A 24,228-nucleotide genomic window follows, 5' to 3' on the forward strand; every position below is an offset into this window, starting at 1 on the left:
GCGCACCCCCACCGTTGGGCGCATGCGTTCTTCATCTCTCGGCTCCCTCCCCGTTCTTGCTTGAGTCGCAGTCTCTCGCCGGCCTTTGTTCGTCCGGTGATCCTTATCGTTTATGCGTCTCCGTTCCCCCGCCGGCTCTCGGTCCTCGTTCCCCGCTGTATCCCCACGGAGCCCGGTCAGCGGTCTCCTACTGGCTACTCCTTCCCCCTTACATAGAAACATTCTCTAGTAGGACGGGAACGAGATGATAGTAGGGAGTAAGAAGAAAGCAAAGAGGAGCCCTGCGCACGCACGACTCCGCAGGAGAAAGCGCCCCTCCCCAGACAAGAAACACCAGGGAGAGGTGGGTGGGTCACAGAAAACTGCGGCCGCCAGCGACAGAGCGTCTGGCTGGCGGACGGCGAGAGGAAGAGTCAAGAGAAAGGGACGTACGGACGTCCATCCACTGGGATGAGAATACTGGAGATCTGAGGTCGAATCTGCCGATTCCACAGCCGCCCACAGGAGCGCCGCCTCAACACGGGGTCTCGGCTCTACCGAGCCATGCTAGCTCCAGCCGCAGCCCCACCCGGCCGCCCGAGGGTGTTCCCGCAGGCAGAGAAGACCAATCCTGGGGGAAGTAACCTTCTCTGGTAGGACGGGAACGAGATGATAGTAGGGAGTAGAAGAAAGCAAAGAGGAGCCCTGCGCACGCACGACTCCGCAGGAGAAAGCCCCTCCCGCCCGTGCTTGTGCAGCGCAGCCTCCTCCTCCCTACTCGCAAGCCGGTTAGCACACGTTTGGTGATTATCTTGGGTTCCACCCTGTGGTGATTATCTTGGGTTTCACCCTGTGGTGATTATCTTGGGTTCCACCCTGTTGGTGATTATATTGGGTTCCACCAAGTTGGTGTTTATATTGGGTTCCACCCTGTTGGTGATTATATTGGGTTCCACCCTGTTGGTGATTATATTGGGTTCCACCCTCTGAAGCGCGCCTTATGCGGTCAGTTGTCGCGAAGGCAGCGGCCGCAGTTGGTTGAGCGGGACGCGCGCGTCCGCGGCGCGATGCCGCCCGCCTTCGCGATCGCCACCTGGTTGTCGGCGTTGATAGCGAGGTTCCCCAGCGCCCCCGCGGCATACTCCTTCTGCCCGCCCGTGCCGTCGCGAGCCAGCGCCACCAGCGGTACGATGCCGCCCGCCTTCGCGATCGCCACCTTGTTGTCGGCGTTGCGAGCGAGGCATCGTAGCGCCGCCGCGGCCTCCTCCTTCTGCCCGTCCGTGCCGCCGCTAGCCAGCGCAACCAGCGGCGCGATGCCGCCCGCCCTCGCAATCGCCACCTGGTTGTCGACGTCGTTGTAAGCGAAGTACCCCAGCGCCACCGCGGCCCGCTCCTTCAGCTTGTCCCCTCCGATGCTCAGCTGCAGCACCAGCTCCGGCACGTCGGACATACTCAGGCTGTCCTCTGTCAACGCTGCCTCTGCCCGCTTCATCATTGCCGGGACAACACTATTCGAGATCGCCCGCGCGTGTTCCTCCTTCGCCCGCGCGTGTTCCTCCACCGCGCTCGCCGCCTGCCGCGCCGCCACCTTCCACCTGTTCCCATCGCCCGCCTTGGCGTCGTTCTCCGCCTCCCACGCGGCCAGCTCGGCCTCAGCGCGCGCAGCCGCTGCCTGGCTCGCCGCAAGCTCGTCCTCTATCTGCCGAGCGACCTCGCTAAACGCGCCCTGGACCACCGCGTCGAGCTCCTTGATCTTCGGCAGCTGCCCCTTCTTGTCGCTCTGGTTGGTCACGGTGACGTCGGGCTTAGAGAGGAAGGCGTGCGCCTGCTCCGGCGTCTTCGTCGCCCAGCTCTGGATGAGCATCTTCTCGTGCAGCTCGGATTGCTCGGCCGCGTTCTGGATGCAAACAATATGGTGCCGCTCGTTCTTGGTGCCCACCGCCGGTTTGAGGCCGTCAGGCGTCGCGAACTGCATGGACATCCACGACTCAAACTGAGTCCAGAAGCGGGACACGTACGAAAGGTCAAGGAGGATCAGGACGGTGGTGCCGAGGTAGAGGCGGTTCACCTCCTTGAGCATCCTCTTGAAGGCGGCCGAGTCCTCCGCGCTGCGCGAGCCCTTGGGGTGGTCCTGCGGCATGCACGCCGAGTCAATCCAGACGCGCTCAATCTTCTTGCCGTCGGGCGAGTTGAGGAAGCCCTTGAGCGCCTTGAGCTGCTCGCCGTCGGGGTCCGGGTCGTCCGGCTGCATCCAGCGGTGCGAGACCGCCAGGGTCGTCTCAATGTGGGTGCCCTTCACCACATCCGCGTAGTCGAGCGACACTTCGACGAGCGGCTCGTCAGTGGTGTACTTGTCTCGGATCTCCTGGAAGAAGGGCAGGCTCTTGCCGGGGTACTGGCGCACAAAAGCAGCGTCCAGCATGAAGAAGGTGCACGCGTGGGCGCTGCCGTCGTCATCGGACAAGGACTGCTAAAGAGACGCCCGAGGCGATTGCGAGGGGCTGCGAGTCACGCATTAGCGGAGAGCGTGTGCCTGTTCTTAGATCTAAGCTACCCGGCCCTGGCTTGAGGGTTTGTGAGGTTGACAACTGCACTCCAAGTGCCAACCGCTCCTTGCCTCAGAGAAAACACTTTCCGAAGCCAACCAACACTCAGATAGCAGAAAGGCGACGTGGTCATCGCGCGTGCTGCCATGCGCCGAACGAACGAACGAAGCCGCCAATCGGACGGAGTTCCGCGCCGATGTAAAACTTCCTGAACTTACATGCGAGAATGGTATACTACCCGGGGAAGGTAGTACCGCGTCGCGGACCGGGACACGAAAGTCTAGAAAGAAAGCTGTGGTCACGCGGGCTCGGTCGGATCCACGCGCAAGCAGAGCCGTAAAAGCGCTCGACTACACGCAGCCAGCACTGCCGCAGTGCTGGCCAGCTCTCAAGCTTCATGCCGCAGGATAGCGGGACCTCCACTACGGCCGCTCCAGAAGAAAGAAAGCTGCTGAGCCCAAATCACTGTGAGTGAGTGCCAGCCAGATTTCTGGTTCTACTCGAGTAAAAAATCCCCTCCAGCGGACGTCGCCGTGGCGAGGTGCATGCGGGAGATCCCTGGCTTCTTCACGGGGGTGTATGTGTATCGGACGGCAGTCAAAGCTGTCAGCCCCGAAAAAGCACGACAAAGGAATTTTTTTTTCATGCCGGTCAACCCAGCCGGAGCAGCGTTCAGCTGTTTTCCAGCTGGAAAGTACCTCGTGCTGTGCAGCCAGAGCCTCGCGCTGGTGCCGCCTCAGGTTCTGAGACGTATCGGATTCCACACAACTATGGCACTTGTCCTCCTCGGCAGCTCGTTCCTTGCCGCACCATGGACACATGCAAGCGATTGGCAGGAGCCCATCCAATGCACGACGGCCGTCGTTGGAGGTGGCTGGGCTGGCGTGTACTCGGCGTGGCGGCTCGCTCTTGACGCCGCTGCAGCCGACGCGTCTTCGGTCTGCCTATTCGAGGCGCGTCAGGCGGTGGGTGGCCGCACGTACTCGGTGGACTTGGACGGGCTGACCATCGACATCGGCGCATATCGCTTCGGCATGAGTATGCACCTGCCCGCCGACCTGATCGTCAATCATTTCAAGCTGAAGACCGTCTGCTACGAGCCCTCCTGCTCCCCGGACGCCGAGATGAACGCCACCCTCTACCGCATCGTCGCCGCCGACGGCCACAACGCCGGCTACGCCACACCCGTCCGGGCCATGCTGCGCGAGGCGCTCGGCCGCGGCGTGCGGGTCTTCTACCGGCACGAGCTCACGGGCATCTACGACGGAGGCGGCGACGCCCTCGCGGAGGGCGGCGCCTCGCTGCTCCACTTTGCAGGAGGCGGCGTGGCCCGCGCTTCAGCCGTCCTCCTCAACCTGCCTCGCCAGGCGGTAGAGCGGCTCGACCCGGCGTCCGTCGTGTTCGACAGGGGCCCGAGCAGACGGGCGAAACTGGCGACGACCATCCTGACCAACTGCACGCCCTGCCAGGCGGGCCCTGTCGCCGAGGCGCACGAGGATGTCAAGGTGTACGCCATCTACGACCATCCGTGGTGGGTCAGCAAGCTCGGCCTTGCAGAGGGAACCTTCGCGTCGGTCGACGCCGACCCGCCACTGGTGGGGCGATATCACGACGGACCGATCCGTCGGAGAGGCAAAGACGCCCCCGGGCCAGCGGCGCTCGAGGCGGTCTACACCTTCACGCTCGAGCACCCGCAGGTCAAGTGGTACTTGCCCTTCGTCCGCAACCTCGCGGGCGAGCCGCTGACCGTCACCACCGACCCCGCCCTCCTCCTCCCCCTCCACACCCGACTGATGGACTACCACCGCGCCGCCTTCGCTGCGCGAGGCTGCAACGCGACCGCCCCTCCTCCTCTCCGGCGGGAGAAGGTTCCCTGAACCTTCTCCGAACCTTCTAGGCTACAACGCGTCCGCCGAGCCTCCGCCGAGAGAGGTTGTGCTTGGCATCTGGACCACCGACAAGCTCGCGCTGCTGCCGTCGCCCACTTCGTCGATGATGCACGTACAGACCTCCACGCCTGGCGCTTGCCCAGCCGAGCCTTGCCTGCGCGGAGTCACGCCGCGGCAGTACGTCGACGCGGTGGCGACGCCGAACTCGCGCCGGCGCGTCCAGCTAGCTCGCCAACTTCGACCGGCTCTGAAAAGACAGCCTTGGAGGTCTTTTTTGTAGGCGCATCCACCTCGCCAACAACGATTTCACGTGGACCGGCTACCAAGGCAAGCCGTGCTGCTGGGCGGAGCAGTCGCTTCGAGCGGTCGAGCGGATCCTGGTGCGGGAGTGGGCGCTGCCACGGCCCGCGTGGCTCGACAAGCAGTACTGGACGGACCTGGTTGGCGAGGCGGACGCCACCGCCGCCTCCGCCGCCTCCAGCGATGCTGCAGCAGCGGTGGCGTCCAGCGATGATGCTCTGCCGTGGACGTCCAGCGATGCTGCAGCAGCAGCGAGCGACGCCGCAGGCGGCGCTCTGGCGAGCGGCGCGGGAGTGGCGGAGGCTCTCGCGACGCTCGAGCGACGCGTCTGAATGAGCTTGCCTGCGGCGAGCGAGGGCGGTCGAGTGCACGGACGCTCAGTGCCTCGCCGCCCTCGCAGGAGTCGCTTAGGCGGCTCCCGTGGTGTACCTGTGTTAGTGCCAGTGCGCGCCAGTCCCGTGCCCAGTATTTGGATGTAAAATTCTTCGCGTACGTGAACCGGACGATTGCGGTGTGCTTGGAGCATCGCAACACGGTCGCCGCCCAGCCGGCTCCGCCGAACTCTTTGCATGCGTACTGCGGCGCCAGAGGGCGCTTGCGACGAGGACCGGTCGCCCCGTGGCGTTTTCGGCGGTGATCGATCGGGCGTCGATCGGCGCGCTTGGCGCTGCTTCGCGAGTTGGTGGTGGCGTGTTTGCCGCACCGCCTGGCTGCCCCGCGGGTGGCCGCGCCGCTTGCCCCGCGAGGCGCGGCGCCCTGCGCTTCCACGTACGCCGCCTTATCCGCAGCGCACTGCCTTGAGCAGAAGTCGGCCACGTCTGCCATTCCCTGGTCCATGACTACGTTTGGAACATTGGCGGCCTGGATGTTGCTGACGTCCGCACGCGTGGCTGCCCAAAAGTTCGCTTCGTGGGCGACGGCACCCGATCGGCGGTAGACGTGCAGCGACGCTTCGCACATCCAGCGGCACATTAGCATGATGACGGCGTCTGGGACTCCCGCGGCGTGGAGCGCCGTAGAAAGGCCGGAGCAGTAGGAGTGCCAGGTGTAGATCTTCGCTGCCGCTTCTCCGCAGGCGTGAAGGAGAGCGGCTTTGAGGAGCGCGTCGATCGAGGATCGAGTGCGTGAGTGGCGAGCCGTTTTCGTCCGCGAATAGAGGCGTCGTCTCTCGCTCGCCGTCAGGGCACGCCTCGCGCAGCTCGATGTCTCGGATGGCGTCGCACGGGTCACCCTCCCTCGCGCTTAGTCCGATGAAGATGGTGAAGGGGCAGCGAGGGGGCGTAACGAGGCAGCCGTCTCTGTTAGGCACCATCGAACGCAGAAGGGCCCGCGAAGGGTTGGAGTGGATTATCACGTTGATTCTCCACACTACGCTGGATCGCGTGAGGTACATGATCTCGCCGGACGCGTGTCCACAGATCTCACCGAGACGGAAGGCGGTGCGGAAGAGGAACCGGCTGAGTCGCCTGAACGTGAAGACACGATGTACGGAGTCGTCCCACGCGTATCCGCCGATTATCCGGCCGTCAAGCGGCAAGCGGTCCATTTTGATGACCATTCCCCACCGCATGGGTTCCGCTCGCTTCGGCATGAGCGAGTACGGGTACATCAGATAGAGGCGCATAAGGCCATTGAGCTCGGCCACGAGGGCTTTGTAGGACGGCATCTTGACGCCCCACCGCCCAAAGACTCGCACGATCGCCAGCGGGTATGCCAGCGCTGAGCGCGGCTTGATGAAGACGGCACCCGGTGTGGGCTGGGTTTGCAGATCGCAAAGGCGTGTAGCATGAGGCAAGCGAGAAGGTGTGCGGATCGCTGCGGGTAGTCCCGCACGTCGGCGTGTGAGCGGAGGGGGCTCGTGCCCTTCTGCTCGCATGCGAATTCCCACATCTGCCACGCTCGCTCGTCCTTTGAAGGTGTTTGCGTTGATGCCAAAGCTGACGACGTCCTCGATGGACGCGAAGGAGGCGGCGAGGTCGTCGAAGAGGGCGGTCAGCCGCATGTTGGGCTCGCCGCCAGCCGCGAGGGACTCTACCCGCGCCCTCGCGTAGAGTCGGGAGGCGCGGGGGAGAGCACGGAAGATCGGCCGCGGCACGGCATGATCGGCGCGGCGAGCCGTCCGTGGTACTCGACCATCCGCGAGGGCCGCACATACGCGTCATACGTTGCACGTCGCGGATTCCCGCCGGACCGCCTCGGTTGGGGCCCGTCGCGGTCAAGCCCGGCCGCGTCAAGGCTCGTCCTCGGCTGGGAGCGCCCGCCGGCGACGGCGCGTCTTTGGGCCGTCCGGCGAGCCGCGCCGCCATCGTCTCGAGCGGCGACGAGCCGCCCATGCGCATGGAGGGGCGGCGGCCCAGGCTTCGGACGGCTCGATCCGCCACGTCCGGAGGTTCTCCGACTTGGGCTTTCAGTTGGGCCAGGTGGCTCACCGCGGCTCGATACAGGTCCGAGCACGTCGGTGGCAACGGCAGTCCCTCGGGTCTGACGTGGTCGTGGAGCTGCTCGCTCGATGGGATGCTGCATTGACGCAGACAGCAAAAGCATCGCAGTGGAGCGGGCCTTCTCAGGAGTGGCGGCTCGCACCATGCGGCAGTGCGGACACCAGGTGCGCGAATTTAAGAGCCATTTTCGATTCCGTGGTTTTGGCACTGTCTACCAACTTTGGTACAAATCGTAATCGACTTGGTCTGGGCACGCAGCTGAGCCCGGCGCTGCCTCCATCCATTCTGAAAGTGTAGAAGGGAAGGCAGCATGCCAGGCTGCGAGGCTCTGCTGTGCGCCGAAGAGCGGTATGGCGCCGAGGAGGCCATTTTCCTAGAAAAAAGGCTGTCGACATCCAAATTTTTTCCTCGCTGCGCCGCGGCCAACCATGTGGGGTGGGCGGCACGTAGCGCGGCCGCTTGAAATGTCTGCCACTCACCTAAGCGGCTCTCAGAAACACTCGTGCGGCTGCGCATTTTATGTTCCCTTCTCGGCGAGTGAAAATCGATAATCTGCGATTTTCACTCAACATCTCGAGATCGGACTCGAGAGCGAGATCACTCGCCTCTCGCGCGAGAGAGATCCTCGAGGCGAGATCACGCACAGGTAAATCACGGCTACGTCGCTCAGAGGTAGAGGTAAAGGGCCCACGGCTGCCCAGAGGTAAAGGTAAGAGGGCCGCAGGCCCTCAGAGGTAGAGGTAACAGACCCCTCCCGGCCGAGCGGCTGAGGAGTGAGCGGCTGAGAGGTGAGAGGTGACAGCCCAGCGTAGGTACTCAGAGCTTTTGGGAGTCACTCAGTGCGGTCATTGACCTTCCGCTCAGGGCTGGGGAGCTAAGAAGCGCACCCAGCTGGACGACGGGGCCAGGTGATTGGAACACATGGAGCGTGGAGTAGCTACGCAGCGGAGAAGAGGGCCGAGGGGCGCGGCCCGATGTTCGTTATTGCGCAAGCGCAAGCGCTGATACGAGACCACTTCGACATTTCTCAGCAATTTCGGCGCCAGAGTACAGCATTCCATGAATGTAAATGCGCGGCAGAGTGTCGGCGCTTGTCGAAAGAGCGCGCTCCAGGGTCGAGCCTTGCCCAACCTCGATCGACACGTAGGGAATGCCCAACGCCTCGAAGCACTCGCGGGCCGCGTCGCCGGACGGGCACTCGCTGCGGGCAAAGACTACTACCGAGTTCTGCTCCACCTTCTCCAGCACCGCCGCACGCAGCTTCTCTGCGCGTCCGGCAGCAACAATTGTAGGCCCCTCGATGGGCGCGTGCTCAGGAGCATCAATGCGCAGCGCACATGGGAGCAGCCAGAGTGACATTCGTACCCAGCTACCCGCGGAGCTGGCTCGCGTCCGGCCTCCGGCGGGGGCGCGAAGCTAAAAACGGCGGGCCGCGGCGCGCGCCTGGGCAGTGACAGACTGGCGTACGCGTGGCGCCGGCAGTCAAAATGCGTGGCGTGGCGCGTCACACAATGCGCGGTGTGTCGAATCACACAATGTGCGGCGTGTGCATCGTCGTGCTGCTCGCCCTGAGTGCCAGTGCCCAGGACTCGGCGACCTGGACGATGCGGCTCGGCAGGCGGCAACGCGACGTGTGTCAGGAGTCCACCGGGCTGATGCGTCTCCTCTCAGTCATGTGGGGCTGGGTGAGTGGCTCAGAGGGCGGGCCGTGCGAGGTGCGCGAGGCGGTGTGCGATGACAGCCTGGTAACCGGCCTGTCTGTGCGCAACTCGGCGACGAGGCTCAAGGGCTCTGACCGCGACTTCTACGACTTCAAGCTCCAGTGCTCGGGCGGGTGGACATCTCGCTGGATGGGCCTCCGCTTTGAGGGCGATGGTGACGACGTGACCAAGAGCATGGCTTGCCCGGGCGAAGCGGTGACGAGCGCACAGTAACCGTCGTGCGTTAGGCCGTCCGGTCGTGCGGCACGGGTTCGCGCGATGCAGTCTGCGCGAGGTGACCCGCCGGCAATCGTGCTCACCCCTCAGAGCGTGTCCGCAAAGGCCGCCAGGGCCTTGCGTGCCGGCGCAGGCGCGGGCGCAGGCGCGGGCGCGGCCGGTGGACGCGGCGTGTACTGTTGTAACGTGGGTGGGCGGTACGGCGGCTCCAGCGATTGACCATACCCCCCCACCCGTCGAGCAGGCCGCCTCCGGCGGCCAGGACCATACCGGGTACCATACCTTACCCCGTAAAAAGGTCGAATCCAGCACCGCGGAGCAGTGTCAAGCGACAGTCTCATCCGTTCCAGCCGCTGCTGGTGCCTCGTCGAGGTGCCTCGACGCCGCTGAATCAGCTACATGGCCGGCGCAGCAAACCTCGCTGCCGCTGTCGCGTCCGGTGCGGACGTCACCACGGTCGAGCGGCTGCTGGCGGGCAATGCCGACATCTCTGCAGTGGCGGGTGAGAGGCGTGAGACAGCATTGCACTTTGCAGCACGGCGCGAGCCCAACCTCACCTCCATCCTCCTCTCCGCTGGTGCGTCGCTCGACTCTACCTGCACCGAGGGCTTCACGCCGCTTCACGCCGCAGCGCATGCCGGCGCCGCGCAGTGCCTGAGCATCCTCCTCGCTGCTCCCGGCGTAGAGGCTTGCGCACGGACGAGCCGCGGCGACTCCGCTCTGCATCTGGCCGCCATCTCAGGCAGCGGGGCGGCCGCGGCCCTCCTGCTCGATGCGGCGCCGGCGCTGCTCGACGATCGCAACACTGCGGGCTGGACCGCCCTAATGCTCGCCGCGGGATGCGCCCCGATCGGCTCTGATGCCGTGTGCACCCTCCTCGACAGCGGCGCGCGAGACGCCCCGCCCCGCCCTCCAGTCGACTCGCGATGGGTATGCAGTTGTGAATGTCTGAGTATCGATTCGCTGCTCGCAGGTGCGCGAGACGCCCCGCCCCGCCCTCCCGTCGACTCGAACGCGATGCTGCTCGCTGCCAGTCGAGGCCATGCCGCCGCACTGCGGGCGCTGTTGCAGAGGCTGGTGGGCGGTGGCGCTGCCGCCGCCGCAAGCGCCACGCAGGCCGCCACAAGCGCGGGCGACACTCCTCTGCTGCTCGCCGCGCGAAGCGGTTGCGCCGGCAGCGTGCGTCTGCTGCTCCGCGCACATGCCGACGTGGCGGCTCGCAACGTGCACAGGCGCTCGGGCCGCGAGAGAGTCGCTACCGAATGAGCCGTTCCGGTGCCGAAGAGTGACGGGTTCCTCCTCAGGCTCGGCCCGCTGGACATGGCGGTGGAAGGCGCGTGCGAGCAGCAGGAAGATTGCGTGGGAAGGCACGAGCAAGTCCTGCGGATTCTGTTGGCAGCGGGCGCGGCGCCGGAGGAGGGCGTGCCGGCGCTGGACCGCCTCGCTGCCGCGCCCGCGCCGCTCTGCCGCCTGGTCTCGCTCGCCGCCACGCTGCGCAGGGCTGGTTTCGACACTGCCGCCGCCGCTCGCTCCGCCGATGTGCAGCGCCGTCCTGCCCTCGCCGCCGCGCTTCGCGCCCGGCGGCCGCCGCCGCTGCTGCTCGCACTGCGGTGTCCCATCGACGAGGCGCCTCCCTCGGCCATCACGGTGGAGGAGGGCCGCCCCCCTCTCCCCGCCGCGCACCTCGAGGGCCTTTCTCCGCGGGCCGGCGCTGGCGCGATCGCCAGATTTGCCGAGACCCGCCGCCTGAGTGGCTGTGAGTAGGCCCTCTCCTCGGGCCGGCGCTGGCGAGGGCGCGGAGGGGCGCGGGGCTGGCGGCGGACGACGCGTACCGCGCGCAGCTGGAGGAGATCGCCGCTGCAGACGCCGTCGCGCTGGCGGGCGGCGCGCTGCGCAAGGCGCGGCGCTTTGTCCTCCTTACGTCTTGGGCCGCCGCCGGCGCGGCACTTCGTCCAAGCAGCGCAGAGGCGGGCGACGCGGTGAGAGGGGACGGCCGTCGAGCGCTCCCGGCAGGTGGCGTGTCAACCCCTCACTCCCGCGCTTTCGTTCTTCACAGGCGAGGCTGGCCTTCGAGCGCAACGCCCGCGCGGTCCGCGCCCCGCTCGAACCAAGCGCAGAAAGTTGCGGCGGGGCTGCGGCGGGCGGCGGGGCGGCGGCGGGCGGCGGGGCTGCGGCGGGCGGCGGGGCCGTGGCGGGGGCGGCGGGGAGGCTGCGGCAGGCGGGGAGGGTGGAGGTGGGCGGGGCGGCGGGCACGGGTCGTGCCTCCGCCATCACCACTGAGCCGTGCCACTCCTCAACCAGGTGGGCGGCGTGGCGGAGGTGGTGGTGATGGAGCCACAGCCAGGCTGCTCGCAAGTGCACGAGCGCCACCTCGAGATGCTCTCTCAGCTCGGCGTCTGCGTCGAGGAGGAGGCGCGGGCGGCGGCGGAGAGGCCGTGGGCCGTCTACGCGGAGGATCTGGGCGAGGGGGGCGATTGTGGCGGCGGCGGCGGCGACTGCGGCGGCGGCGACGGCGCAGCGGTGGCGCAGTGCTACTCCCTCGACGCGCCACTCGTGCTGAACCACGTAGTGGAGGCTGCGGCCACCGGTCTGAGTGCAGCCTCGGCGGCGGACGAGGTCGAGGAGATGAGTAAGTGATTTTTGGAGCATTTGCAAAGTACATGCTCGGACTACTCAGTACTCTCCGTTTCCGTCACGCTTCCGACACATGTGACAAGGTGGCACTTGGGATCCGCGGGGCGATGGGACGCGCAGCGGCCTAGGCCTCCTCCTTGTTCGTCTCCGTCGGCGCCTCGACCGTGGTCGCCTTCTTGGCCTCCAGCTCCGACTTGCCAACCTCCATCCCCTTGTTGAACTCCTCCGGCACCTGCTTGAGCTCGGCCGAGACCTTGCCCACGTCCTTGGCGAGCTTCTTGACCTGGTCCGGGCCAAGCACCAGCAGCGCTACGCCCGCTATTATCGCCAGCTCCGGCGCCCCCATCCCAAACAGGCCCATCGCCGGCGCCGGCGCACGCCGAGCAGTGGCGCGGGCCGCAGGCTGCGCGGGGGCGAAGAGCGACGAGGCAGCGGCGGGACGAGCGGCAGCGCCGGAGAGCACGACCGGCCGCGTCGGCAAGCGCAGGCCGGAAGCGACGGCCACGAACAGCGCGAGCAGCAGTCTGAGCGCCCTGCTCATCGTGAGCTCGACGGAGATGAGAAGAAATCGTCGGCGGCTATTTCCTGCCGACTCCCTTGGGCTGTCCGTTTTCTTTCTTTCTTTTACTCGTGGTAGCGACGTAGAGGCGCGCTCCATAGTCCTCCAGTGCGCCGCGTTGCCGCACACGTACGTGCCGCCGTTGAGCGCGCCGAGCTCGCTGATGCGCTCACTCACGCATCACACGTCACACAACCTCAAGGTCACCTGTCAAACTCCCCTTTAAACGCGCTCGGCCCTGCCAAACACAGACGAGAGAGAGAGAGAGAGAGGGCGAAACAGCCGCCAACATCAAAGAGGGAGAGGAAAGTACCGCGCCGTCCCCATCGGCGACACCGCCTCCCATACCTCCAACGCCGGGTCGTAACGCTCCACCAGGCAGTCGATATCTCCATCCTCATCGTTCTCCCCGCCCACAGCGTACAGCTTGCCGTCCAGCACCGCCACAGAGAGGCGACTTCGAGCCGCCGCCATCGGCGCCACCGCCTCCCACACATTCATCGCAGGGTCGTACCGCTCGACTGAGCTGAGATTCTCCCCGCCCACAGCGTACAGCTTGCCGTCGAGCGCCGCCACGGCGTGAGAATACCGCGCCGTCGCCATCGGCGCCACCGCCTCCCACGCGTTTGTAGCAGGGTCGTACCGCTCGACCGAGGTGAGGTCGCCGCCGTTGGGGTTGTCGTCGCAGCCTCCCACCGCATACAGCTTGCCGTCGAGCACCGTCACAGCGAGCCCGTCCCGCTCCTCCCCCATCGGCGCCACCGCCTCCCACGCATCCAGCGCCGGATCGTACCGCTCCACCGAGCTGAGGATGCTTGCGTCGTCGTTGTAGCCTCCCACAGCGTACAGCTTGTCCTCGAGCACCGCCGCGGCGGGAGCAAACCGCGCCGTCCCCATCGGAGCCACCGCCTCCCACGACTTCGCGGCCAAGTCGTACCGCTCCACCAGGTTGGATGTTGCGACGAAGTTGTCGGCCACACTCACGCCGCCCGCCGCGTACAGCTTGCCGTCGAGCACCGCCGTGCGGACATACCTTCGTTCCATTGGCATCGGCGCAACAGCCTCCTCCTCCCACTCATTCGTTGACGGGTCGTACCGCTCCAGCGAGCTGATGACGCGTCCAGCTCTGCCTTGGCCGCCTCACGAGCATGCGTGGCCGCTCGCGCTTCTTCAGCGTCTCCTTCCAGCCGCGGCGCCACGCGCGGCACGTCCCCTTGACGGCGTGCTCCTTGGTCGGCAGCTGGGCGAGGATGTGCGGGGCGAGGTCCGGCGAGAGGAGGACCTCGGAGAGCACCCACTCGGGCTGCTCCACGAGCCGAGCGGCGTGCTCCTCCGCCACGCGCAGCGCGGCGTCGCTCCAGAGAGGCGCCTGCTCGTCGATGAAGGCGACGAGCTGCTCTGGTGAGAGGCCAGACAGGCGGGCGCCGATGCGGTGGGCGGCCATCGATGTGAAGCTGGGGGATGTGAGCTGTGGGGGAGCAAAACTAGGCGCCTGCGTTTCTTTTCACAGTCGTTCTTCACACGGATATCGCGGAGCAGATTGTGAATGAGCTTGCCAGCGGCGAGAGCGGTCGAGTGCACGGAGCTAAGTGCCTCGCCGTCCTCGCGGGAGTCGCTTAGGCGGCTCCAGTGGTGTACCTGTGTTAGTGCCAGTGCGCGCCAGTCCGGTGCCCAGTGTTGTGCGAGGGAGTTTTGTTGTAAAATTCTTTTCACAGCCTTATTGAGAAGAAAATACCTCCTATGGCGCTGTGCGCTGGTCCCGCTTCCGCTTTCGGCGTCCTCGTGCGCCGTGCTCCGCCCCGCGCCGCTCGTCGCCAACACGAAGTGCTGCGATCGGGGGTGGCCCATTTCTTTTTTCTTTTCTTTTTTTGGGTCCTGTGGGCACCCTACGATCGGCCGCCGCCGCCTTCGCGCACGCGGCGCGACGCGCTGCAAATTGCGCTCCGGGCCTGGACCGTGGGCGCCGGTGCGGCCATCGCAGGCCTCGAGCCTCGTGCTACACAACACACACACCGACGACTACCTGACCCCCGTACTTCAGCAAAAGCACTTGGAGCACTTGGAGTGCAGTCAGTAACCTCACATCCAGGGCCGGGGAGCTGAGAAGCGCACCCAGCGGGCCGGATGATCGGGATCGGGCTACGGGCTAGAGAGCCCTGACGCCTGGGCGATTTTTTCTCCTCCTCTCCAGCTCGCTCGTGCCACCGATCGTGTGGGCAGCGTGTGGGTGTGGCATTGCTCCGGGCTCCAACACCGCCAGATGCGCCCGACTTTCATCGTCCTCGCGGCGCTACTGCAGCTCGCGCGGCCGCTCTCCTTCTCGGCCGGCCCGCGGCTCTCGCGCCGGCACCAGCAGCCAGGCATCCGCGTGGTGGCGATGGCGTCTGGGAGCGGCAGCGCGGCGAGGCGGCGGCGCGGGTCCGGAAGCCGCGAGGCGCGGAGGAAGGCGATCCAGCGCAACCTCGACGCGCCGCCCGAGCCCAAGCTCCCAGACGGTCCGCCCGAGGACGACCCGGCGACGCCGCTCGCGCTTGCGGCGGTGCGTGCCGGCGACGACAAGAAGGCGCAGGGGATATCCGCGCTGCGGGTGGGGCACCTGACGTCGGCGACGAGCTACTTTGTGACGATGCAGGGCAGCAGCCGAGCCCAGATCGACGCCATCGTTAAGAGCGTCGAGTCCGAGATGAGCGAGCGGTTTGGCCGCGTCGGCAGCCGGCAGGGCAAGGCCGGCAGCGGGTGGGTCTGCCTCGACTTTGACGAGGTCGTGGTGCACGTGTTTGCGCAGGCGGAGCGCGACTACTACGCGGTCGAGTCCTTCTGGGCGGGCGGTCAGCCTCTCGACCTCGCGGGCGTCGTGTCGCCAGAGGCACAAGACACTTCCGAGACTCTTCCACTCTTTCCACATTCCGAGACCCTTCCGCGACACGTCCGAGACCTTTCCCCGTGTCGTCAGGCGCCGGAGCCCGCAGCGCCCGCCGCCGACTGGTCGCTGGAGGACGACGACGACGACTGGTCACTGGCGGGCTGGGCCGCCGGCGAGGAGGACGGCTGGGCAGCGGGCGAGGAGGCGCCAGCCGGCGGCGGCGGTGTCGGCGGTGTCGGTGGCGACTCGGCGGTCGGAGGCTGGTCGCTGGGGAGCGAGGAAGACTGGTCGCTCGGAGAGGACGACTGGTCTGCGCCCGCCGCGCCAGAGGGTGGTGCGGGCGGTGTGGCGGAGGACGCCGCGCCCTCGCCCGCCGCCGCGACGACCGAGGAGGCGATGGAGGAGGCGGAGGAGGAGGCGGAGGAGGAGGCGGAGGAGGAGGCGGAGGATTGGGCTCTGGGCGACGATGCGCTGCGCGCGCTCGTTGATGGCGCGCTCGACGCGGGCGAGGGCGAGGAGGAGGATGAGCCGGAGTGAGCGGGCGCAGGGGGCGATGCGGCAAGGTATCGGCCCTGCGTGACCGTTACGTCCCGAAACGCTCAACGAACACAAAGGCCATCGGCCTCGCGTGTGTGCGTGTGTGTCGTGTGTGTGCTCGCTCTGGGACATACTTATTACATATTGCAAGAAGAGATGTCCCTTCCTTTGTCACACTGTGCCCTGTGGGGGGGCCGCTGCGCGCTCGGTGGCGCTGGCGCCCCCCCCCCCCCCCCACGGCCACGAGCCACACGTCCGAGACTCGCACACTCGGAGCACGGAGGCGATACGGTAACCGCATCGGAAAAAGCGTGCAGGAGGGAGCGCGGGGAGCCGGGACCCCAGCGAGAGGGCTTCGGGCGTGTGCGACACACTTACGACTGCAGCTGGCGCGCCGCACGCGCCAGCTTCTCCCTCGCCTTCACATAGATCATAGTCCGCGAACGACGAGGGCTTCGGGGAGAGCTCGGCGAGGTAGTCCTTGATGACGCAGCACTCGCTGTCATTCTCGACGCAGCCGCCCACACCGACATCCTCGGGGTCGCACTCGGCCGAGTCAAGGAACACCTCTCGAGCCACTGCTTTGCGAGGGCCTCGGTCTCGACGTACACGAGGAGGGGGAGGAAGTGCACTCCCACCTGCAGCAACGTGCCGCCTGCTCAGACCTATGAGAGCTGCGCTGTGCGCTAGATTTTCACCACGCCTCGAAGGCCTTCTAAAGGGCGGACCGGCTGCCAGCTGAGGGAGGGTGTAGAGGATGTAGAGTGTAGAGCGCTGTAGAGCTGTAGAGATGTAGAGCGCTGTAGAGCTGTAGAACTCTACATCCGCCGCGTGACGAACTGCGTGCGTTGTAGAGCGATGTAGAGCGCGATTTTGCTGTAGAGTTTGTTGTAGAGGCTCTACAGCCAAACCGCCGGGAAGGCAGTGGCTTAAAGAGGTCGAGCCGCGCTAATGGGGTGTCTCCCAGCTTACTGGAGCTCTGATGGACGGCCCTGACTACACAGAGAGTCACTCTGACGGCACACAACACCCTATAACTGCGTCATGACCAGCCTGCCATACGTCGCCGGTGCCGCATTCGTCGCTGTGCTTCTTTAGCAGGCGGTGGACTGTCGGCTGCGAGGACGGTCGCATTTGCACGAGGCGAGGCGAGCATTCAGGCGCATTGCATGCGCCATGACTCGCGCCAGCGCGTGCGGGAGCTCCTGGCCTGAGCGTTGAGTCCAAGCGAGTTGCGCTGGCCACTATCGGCTATCGCTACGCCGAGCCGAGCTGACGCGCCGAGGCGCCGGCCAGTCACAGCCGTGAGGCATGCCACAGCAGCAGAGGCACCTGCCACCCATTGGGCGGGCAGACAGAAGGCCAGGGCAGCACTGGCAAGTGCAACGCGCCTCATGTCGGAGAGCGACCGTGCCTCGTTCGCGCTTATCATGTAGAGTTTGTTGTAGAGATTTCACGTTGTAGTCTGCTCAGAGGGGTGGTTGACGGGTTGAGGGTTGAGGCCCCCCCTCAACCATCTGGTTGACGGTTGAGACCCCCCGTCAACCCTTTAGTTGGGGGTTGAGGCCTCCGGGGCGTATTCACAGGCTCGCGCGTGATCACAAGATTGGAACAGCCCTGCCGCCAAAAAAATCGCTTCGCCTGCGGCGCGCTCTTGCGGTCCTCGTACCTTGAGCGCAATCCATAAGTAGGAGACGCTCACTGTCGCCATTCAGGCGCCTGATCCTTCAGCAAAGCGATGGCCTACCAGGTACGAGTTCAGATGCGCGCCCGGCAGAAGACGCTTGTGCTGCCGCATGCAGTGGAATGCGCACAGAGAGCGGACGGCAAGAGAAGGCAAGGGAAGGAAGATAAACGGCTGGTGAAGCTCAGCTCACGGCGTAGTATTGCGGTCACTAACCATTCACGGCAAGAGTCACGGTGAATGCTGCCGCATAAAAGCAACAGAGTCGCGGTTGGCGCGATGGTCTTGTCGCGGTTATATAACGACTTGACGTTGCACACGGCCATAGACGCAGTATCTGTTTGGCGAGCCTCAAGCAGCGAAAGCAGGCGCGAGAAATTAATGTCAATCCTGAGATCTCAATTTTGGCGCTAGTTTCGTTTTCTGGTACATCATGACGACTTGGGTCTCATGTAGCTCTCGACGGCTCTTCGACGGCTCTTTCTGGTTGGATCAGACAGTGCTATCAGTCAACAACACAATGCCGAGAGCAGGGCGGCCTTCGAGCAGGGCGGCCTTCGAGGCAACTAAGTTCCTGCTGCATTTTTCATCGTACAACTTGATGGCGGGCGGACGTGTCGAGCATGGAAGGCGGCCATTGCTCAAACCTGTTCGAGTTGGCCTCCGGGAACAAGGGTGCGTGGCCGGCGCGGTCTGTTTCACGTGCAATAAGGGCAACGCCATCAAAATCGCGAACATGGGCCGACATGCCTCCGACATTTCTCAGGGCTCGGACGGAAGCTCTGCAGACAGCCAGACCGCTCTGCGCGGTCGGACCGACTTTTTCAGACTTTGCTATTCTGGATACTGAGGGTATGTGCTGCTAGATCTCACTGAGCTGAGCTCGTATCTGGCTTTGGTAAGCAGTTTTGAGTTCGGTAATGTCTCCGGAGACGGAGGGCCGCGTCCGCGGACGACCATGACGTCGGCCGGGATCCCCCCGTGCGGGGGCCTTCGACGCGCCGTTTTTACGATACTTGCTTCAGCTACGTGCGTGAATGGGAGGTGTGATGCAGCATCCAGGCGTTAAAGAAGACGACATGAATGGTTCACAGAGAATGTGTGTTCAGACCTTTGCGCGGGGGGTGTGAACAGCCATTCCGCGTGGTTGATGGGTTGAAGGGGTCTGTCAACCACTTGGTTGAGGGTTGAGGCCTCTGTCAACCACGTGGTTGACAGTTGAGGCAATCGGCCTCAACCACCGCTCTGAGTAGATTGTAGAGCGCCTCTACATCGCTCTACAACGCACGCAGTTCGTCACGCGGCGGATGTAGAGCTCTACAGCTCTACAGCGCTCCAGAGCGCTCTACAGCTCTACAGCTCTACAGCGCTCTACACTCTACATCCTCTACACCCTCCCACACAGGCTGCCAGCGGCACTCGCCGTCGTTGAAGTCGAAATCGCCGTACTGGAGCCGGGCGCTCATCACGGCGCTTGCGTAGTCGGCACAGAGCGCCTCGTATTTGACATCCCAAGCTTCGCGCATGGACTCGCCCCCAAGTGGCCCAGCTGCCTTCACCGCCAGGGGAAGCGATGCGAGAAACTTCTTGGCGCCCCCATCGAGCGTGTGAGCGTCACGCCGTCTGATGTGGAGAGAGAGGGCCGCAAAATAGGACGCACAGCTTGCTTGTCCGTTGGCTTATCGGATCCGCTTTTGGCGCCTTCTCTCTCTCATATACTGATATACACCTCTTTCTTCTGATGTGTGTGTCTCTCTCTCTGTCTCTCTCCTCTCTCGCTCTCTCGCTCTCGCTCTCTCTCTCTCTCTCTCTCTCTCTCTCTCTCTCTCTCTCTCTCTCTCTCTCTCTCTCTCTCTCTCTCTCTCTCTCTCTCTCTCTCTCTCTCTCTCTCTCTCTCTCTCTCTCTCTCTCTCTCTTCTCTGTAACCATGTCCATGGAACATCGGCGTTGCTTCCATCGTGTCACGGGAACTCACACCCCCAAACCCGGAGCTCGGAGCTCAAGGGGGTTTGGCTGGAAGATCTGAGCAATGCGAAGGTCTGACCTGGCTGGCCGCGCGGTGTGGGATTCGCGACGGACGACGGACGGCCGCCTCGGCTCGCGTGTCAACAAGCGCCGCCTCTCCCACCCTCTCGTAAACCCACAGTTCACAGCGTCACTGCAGGGGCTACCGCTGGCGCGTTCTGGACTCAGCGGCGGCCTTTGCGAGCTGGAGCTGGGTCTTGGGCACGCGGACACAGAGTACGCCGCGCCGCCCGCATCGCCGCCCTACGGCGGCGGAAGCGCCAGCGGCAACGATGGCAGCAGCGACGGCAGCGGCGACGGCAGCGGCAGCTCGATCGGGCGCGTGGGCAGCGGCAGCAGCACTGTGAGCAGAGGGAGCGGAAGCGCGGACGGCGACGACGGCGGCGGCGCGGGCGGCGACGACGTCGTCATGCGGCCGCGCAAGAATTCGAAGACTTTGCCGCTCGCCAAAATGCGAGCACCGCACTGCGACAACAAAACCGTGCACTGCGTGGGCACACGCTTCACACGCTTCACACGCGCGCGCGCGCAACACACCGCGAACACACCGCGCGCCGCCGTTCGATCGCCGCACGGTGGTTTTACTGGCCCGCGCATGCGCGCTGGCGAAGCCCTGTCCCAACCCTGTCCCCAACCCTACCCCAAGCCCCAACCCTAACCCCAGCCCCTAGCCCCACCCAGCGCCGACCCCGTCCCCCGACCGCACACCACCCGCCTACCGCCACCGGCAGGCCGACTCTGATCGACGCGTCGCCCTCGGCGGAGCTGGGCGAGGCGGCGGGCCGGCAGTTCTACGGGCGGCAGGAGTCGCTGCTCGCCGACGAGACCCTGAAGAGGGACGGAACCGAAGGCCCTAGATGCGGAGCCCAGTCCACATCTCCCCACATCTCCGCATATCTCCGCACATCTCAAGGCCTAGATGCGGAGCCCAGGTCCACATCTCCCCACATCTCCGCATATCTCCCCACATCTCAAGGCCTAGATGCGGAGCCCAGGTCCACATCTCCCCACATCTCCGCATATCTCCGCACATCTCATATCTCAAGGCCTAGATGCGGAGCCCAGGTCCACATCTCCCCACATCTCCGCATATCTCCGCACATCTCAAGGCCTAGATGCGGAGCCCAGGTCCACATCTCCCCACATCTCCGCATATCTCCCCACATCTCAAGGCCTAGATGCGGAGCCCAGTCCACATCTCCCCACATCTCCGCATATCTCCGCATATCTCAAGGCCTAGATGCGGAGCCCAGGTCCACATCTCCCCGCATCTCCGCATATCTCCGCACATCTCAAGGCCTAGATGCGGAGCCCAGGTCCACATCTCCCCACATCTCCGCATATCTCCCCACATCTCAAGGCCTAGATGCGGAGCCCAGGTCCACATCTCCCCACATCTCCGCATATCTCCCCACATCTCAAGGCCTAGATGCGGAGCCCAGGTCCACATCTCCCCACATCTCCGCATATCTCCCCACATCTCAAGGCCTAGATGCGGAGCCCAGTCCACATCTCCCCACATCTCCGCACATCTCCGCATATCTCAAGGCCTAGATGCGGAGCCCAGTCCACATCTCCCCACATCTCCGCATATCTCCGCATATCTCAAGGCCTAGATGCGGAGCCCAGGTCCACATCTCCCCACATCTCCGCATATCTCCGCACATCTCAAGGCCTAGATGCGGAGCCCAGGTCCACATCTCCCCACATCTCCGCATATCTCCGCACATCTCAAGGCCTAGATGCGGAGCCCAGTCCACATCTCCCCACACCTCCCCGCATCTCGCCACGCCTCAGAGGCCTAGGTGGGGGTACAAGCCCCAACCATTCGGGAGGACACGTATCCGGCTGTACTCGCAGCCATTGGATCCACGCGAGGCTTCGGGCACACTGCACGGCCCCGTGCCGCTGCCTCTGGCGCACGCACTAGTGTCTCTTCGGCTCCACCTCACTCCCCCATTGCACCTTCGGTGAGGGCGCATTGGCGCGTGATGCGGAGCAGTTACGGGATCGCGCGCCACCAGGAAGGGCTACGCAGTCTCCCTGACATCCCGCACTCGCGGCGTAGGCTCGAGGGATGCGGACCCGTCCACCCTCTCCACCTGCGCGGCGACCCCTTCCAGTCCCCAGGAGAGATCGAGCCGAGATCGAGCCGAGATCGAGCCGAGATCGAGCCCAATCCGGTCGCGATCTTAGCCGAGCCTGGCCCAGATCGAGCCGGTTTCTACCCGAGACCCAGCCGAGATCTAGCCGAGATCCAGACAGAGCCGAGATCTGGCCCAGCTCTGCCGAGGCTCAGCCCAGCTCGGGCCGAGCTCACCACGAGATCGCGGCGGCGCAGGTGGCGCGGAGCAGCAGCCTCGTCCTCACGGCCGACTTCACGCGCGTCGTCGGCGGCTTCTGAGGACGGCTCGGCGGCAGGTGCTCGGCGGCAGGTCTGCTCACCCGCGCGCACACCCACCGGGCCTTGCACTCGGAATGCCGATCTCCCATCTCAGGACGTGGAGTCGTAAGGGCTAGCCTGGCGCCTTGCCCCGCCACCTTGTGTGTGTGGAGACGGCGGGCCTTCCCTTCCCCTCCCTTAGGATCGCGGAATGATTTGTGGAGGAGGACCAGACCGGTCCGGCGCCGGAGGCACGGAGCGTGCGAGCCGCAGCCGATGTGCCTCGGGCGCGAGCTGGGGCAGGGCGGATGGCTAGCCGGCTTCGTCCGCGGAGCCCGGGAGGGGGAGGGGGGGGGTCTGGCCGCTGTGGTCGTGCCCCTGAGGCGCGCAGCGCGAGGTAGCATGCGGGGGTGGTCTGGGTCTCTGCATGATGTGTGCGGCGGCGGTGGTGGAGCGCAGGCCTCCTTGCTGCCGACAGACTTTGGTGGGTTCTTGCATGCACGGTGCTGTCCACGCCTCTTCTGACGTCTTCTGCTCGCCGCCGCGTATAGAGAAGGGTGGCCGGGGGGGCATCCATGTCAGTGTATGTGTCAGTCTGTGTCGCATGTCGGATTGCTCGTGCGTGCTCGGGCGGGGTGCACCATCCGAGACGCGACTAGCGCTCCTCGGTTGCCGCCTGCGCTCGCATCGCATCCGAAGCTCTAGAGCCGTAGGCCCATGCTAGGTCGCATGACTTTCATTATATCACATGTATCATGTACTTGTGAAAATCAATCTCGTTTATACAGTGGATTCTTTATGCATGCTACCTTTTGGCTAGTTCCATTTCACTGTGGCACAGCTCGCGTTACAAAACCTTGATTTTGACCATTGCGCGAAAAAGGTACATCTCGGTGCCTTCCAGAGGCAGCTGCGACCCCGCCGAGGAGACGGTAACGCACAGCAGGTGGCGCGGTGCGTTACCGTCCACTCAGCGGGGTCGCAGCTGCCTCTGCGCGTCCTGGGGATGTACCTTTGTCGCGCGCCGGAGACGACTCGCCGCCGCTGAGATCGGAGATCAAGCTCTGACAGGTCGCACGTCGCTCCTTTGACGCCGACGTGACTCACCCGTGCAGATCACATCAGGACACGGTCTCGACGCGCTCGGTACGACGCCTGCGACCCGTCTCGGGTCAGGTGGCACGACGCTCATCGCGCCTGCCAGCGATGCCGTGCAGGTTGCCACGACGAGGTCGAGCACGCTTCTATACGCTCGCCGAGCCTTCCTTTCCATCCCATTAGGCAGCCTGGGAACGGTGGCGGTCAGATGCAAAGACTACGAGGGGTGGTGGAACCACATGTCACGGCTACTGCCGGCTCGACCCCACGATAGCCTCCGAAGGCTGACTTTGAGGCACCATCATCGGACGATGTCGACGAGTTGGGTCGCTCTCGCGGTAGCCAGATGACCTCCCATGCTAGTACCATCGGCTAGGGCCGCAGGAAGCGCGGGGGAGGGCGCTGGGAGCAACACGGAGCTCCGTTGGACGTTTTCAAGATTAGCGTGTCAGAGTGAAATGGAACTAGCCTTTGGGGAGCGACACGGTATTTATCGTTTTTCGAACCTTCAACCTACAACCAGAACCACGACCCCACATACGTTCGTGATAGCTGATACACGACTCACGAGTGTCGAGTCGAGATCACATCACCCCGCAGCGCCGCGGGGCGCGGCCCGCGCACCCCCCCACCCACCACCCAGACCCACCCCCTGGTTCGATAGAGGGGGTGTAGTAGTCTCTCAGTGTTCTGAGCCTCGAGGCCACCGCCTACTCAGCGGCGGGGTCGGCGTCTAAGTGGGCCTAGGCAGGCTGGGGGTGCTTGTGCACCCTGGTTTGTGGAGCTCCCGCAAAAAAGGTTGCTGTTCAACTGCGCCTTCGCCATCCCCCCTCTGTGCGTTCCACCCCGCCCGCTCCCTCCCGCTTGCGGCGCCCATGCACTCCGCCCACCCACCACCCTCGCCCTCCCCCCTTGTCCGCTGGCCGGCCTGGGGTGGCATCTCTTCATATCACGCGCCAAAGTGGGAGGGAAGTGGACGACGGGGCCCTCTGAGCCGACCTAGCTCTGCCAATGAAACGGAATGGAGCGCCCAACACGTGCCGGATTACCGTGTCCCTCCCGGGCATGGCCTTTCGGTTCGTGAAGGGTGTCGGTGCGTATCGTGCCCCCCTCGAGCGTGGCGGGTATTCCCATGTTCTCCGTCCGTGATACCGCCACCTCCTACCATCGCCTGGTCTGCGAATGCTTATCAGCCACAGGCAGGAGGAAGGAGAGCGTGGGTGGCCGAGGGCTGCATAGACTCGATCGCAAGATCCCAGAATCCAAAGTCACCTCTGCCTCTGGACAGGGCGGCCTGCCCCCCAAATCGACCCCTGTATATACACTTGAGCACACTTGAGCACTGGATAGGGT

General features: G+C 64.8%; 8 protein-coding genes across 8 annotated transcripts; 4 read left to right on the forward strand and 4 right to left on the reverse strand.

The window, feature by feature from the left end:
• Positions 1 to 225: 225 nt before the first annotated feature.
• EMIHUDRAFT_229658 (hypothetical protein) lies at positions 226 to 2,401 on the reverse strand (the record flags this gene model as incomplete). The annotated part of the gene is made up of 5 exons (XM_005785882.1): positions 226 to 281; positions 538 to 610; positions 693 to 753; positions 829 to 909; positions 1,617 to 2,401. The coding sequence occupies 5 exons, from the start codon at positions 2,399 to 2,401 to the stop codon at positions 226 to 228; spliced, it is 1,056 nt and encodes a 351-aa protein (XP_005785939.1).
• An 894-nt stretch (positions 2,402 to 3,295) lies between these two features.
• EMIHUDRAFT_111788 (hypothetical protein) lies at positions 3,296 to 5,046 on the forward strand (the record flags this gene model as incomplete). Its single annotated transcript, XM_005785883.1, has 2 exons — positions 3,296 to 4,230; positions 4,695 to 5,046. 2 exons carry the CDS (start codon positions 3,296 to 3,298, stop codon positions 5,044 to 5,046), a joined length of 1,287 nt encoding a protein of 428 aa, XP_005785940.1.
• Positions 5,047 to 5,121: 75 nt separating this feature from the next.
• EMIHUDRAFT_229660 (hypothetical protein) lies at positions 5,122 to 7,053 on the reverse strand (the record flags this gene model as incomplete). The annotated part of the gene is made up of 6 exons (XM_005785884.1): positions 5,122 to 5,143; positions 5,208 to 5,290; positions 5,483 to 5,781; positions 5,945 to 6,443; positions 6,603 to 6,756; positions 6,866 to 7,053. 6 exons carry the CDS (start codon positions 7,051 to 7,053, stop codon positions 5,122 to 5,124), a joined length of 1,245 nt encoding a protein of 414 aa, XP_005785941.1.
• Positions 7,054 to 8,136: 1,083 nt separating this feature from the next.
• Positions 8,137 to 8,514, reverse strand: EMIHUDRAFT_229661 (hypothetical protein; the record flags this gene model as incomplete). Its single annotated transcript, XM_005785885.1, has 1 exon — positions 8,137 to 8,514. The coding sequence occupies one exon, from the start codon at positions 8,512 to 8,514 to the stop codon at positions 8,137 to 8,139; it is 378 nt and encodes a 125-aa protein (XP_005785942.1).
• Positions 8,515 to 9,491: 977 nt separating this feature from the next.
• EMIHUDRAFT_229663 (hypothetical protein) lies at positions 9,492 to 10,358 on the forward strand (the record flags this gene model as incomplete). Its single annotated transcript, XM_005785886.1, has 2 exons — positions 9,492 to 10,022; positions 10,209 to 10,358. 2 exons carry the CDS (start codon positions 9,492 to 9,494, stop codon positions 10,356 to 10,358), a joined length of 681 nt encoding a protein of 226 aa, XP_005785943.1.
• A 1,390-nt stretch (positions 10,359 to 11,748) lies between these two features.
• EMIHUDRAFT_363966 (hypothetical protein) lies at positions 11,749 to 12,273 on the reverse strand. The gene has a single exon (XM_005785887.1). The coding sequence runs from the start codon at positions 12,265 to 12,267 to the stop codon at positions 11,851 to 11,853; it is 417 nt and encodes a 138-aa protein (XP_005785944.1). The 5' UTR covers positions 12,268 to 12,273; the 3' UTR covers positions 11,749 to 11,850.
• A 2,536-nt stretch (positions 12,274 to 14,809) lies between these two features.
• EMIHUDRAFT_59582 (hypothetical protein) lies at positions 14,810 to 15,130 on the forward strand (the record flags this gene model as incomplete). Its single annotated transcript, XM_005785888.1, has 1 exon — positions 14,810 to 15,130. A coding segment is annotated over one exon (321 nt), but the record flags the coding sequence as incomplete, so codon positions are not given.
• Positions 15,131 to 19,381: 4,251 nt separating this feature from the next.
• Positions 19,382 to 22,561, forward strand: EMIHUDRAFT_441589 (hypothetical protein). The gene is made up of 5 exons (XM_005785889.1): positions 19,382 to 19,847; positions 20,126 to 20,235; positions 21,463 to 21,524; positions 21,736 to 21,829; positions 21,980 to 22,561. The coding sequence occupies exons 1-4, from the start codon at positions 19,399 to 19,401 to the stop codon at positions 21,796 to 21,798; spliced, it is 684 nt and encodes a 227-aa protein (XP_005785946.1). The 5' UTR covers positions 19,382 to 19,398; the 3' UTR covers positions 21,799 to 21,829; positions 21,980 to 22,561.
• The last annotated feature ends 1,667 nt before the right edge of the window (positions 22,562 to 24,228 follow it).

This window comes from Emiliania huxleyi (assembly GCF_000372725.1).
Source record: "Emiliania huxleyi CCMP1516 chromosome Unknown EMIHUscaffold_157, whole genome shotgun sequence".
NCBI lineage: Eukaryota > Haptophyta > Isochrysidales > Noelaerhabdaceae > Emiliania > Emiliania huxleyi.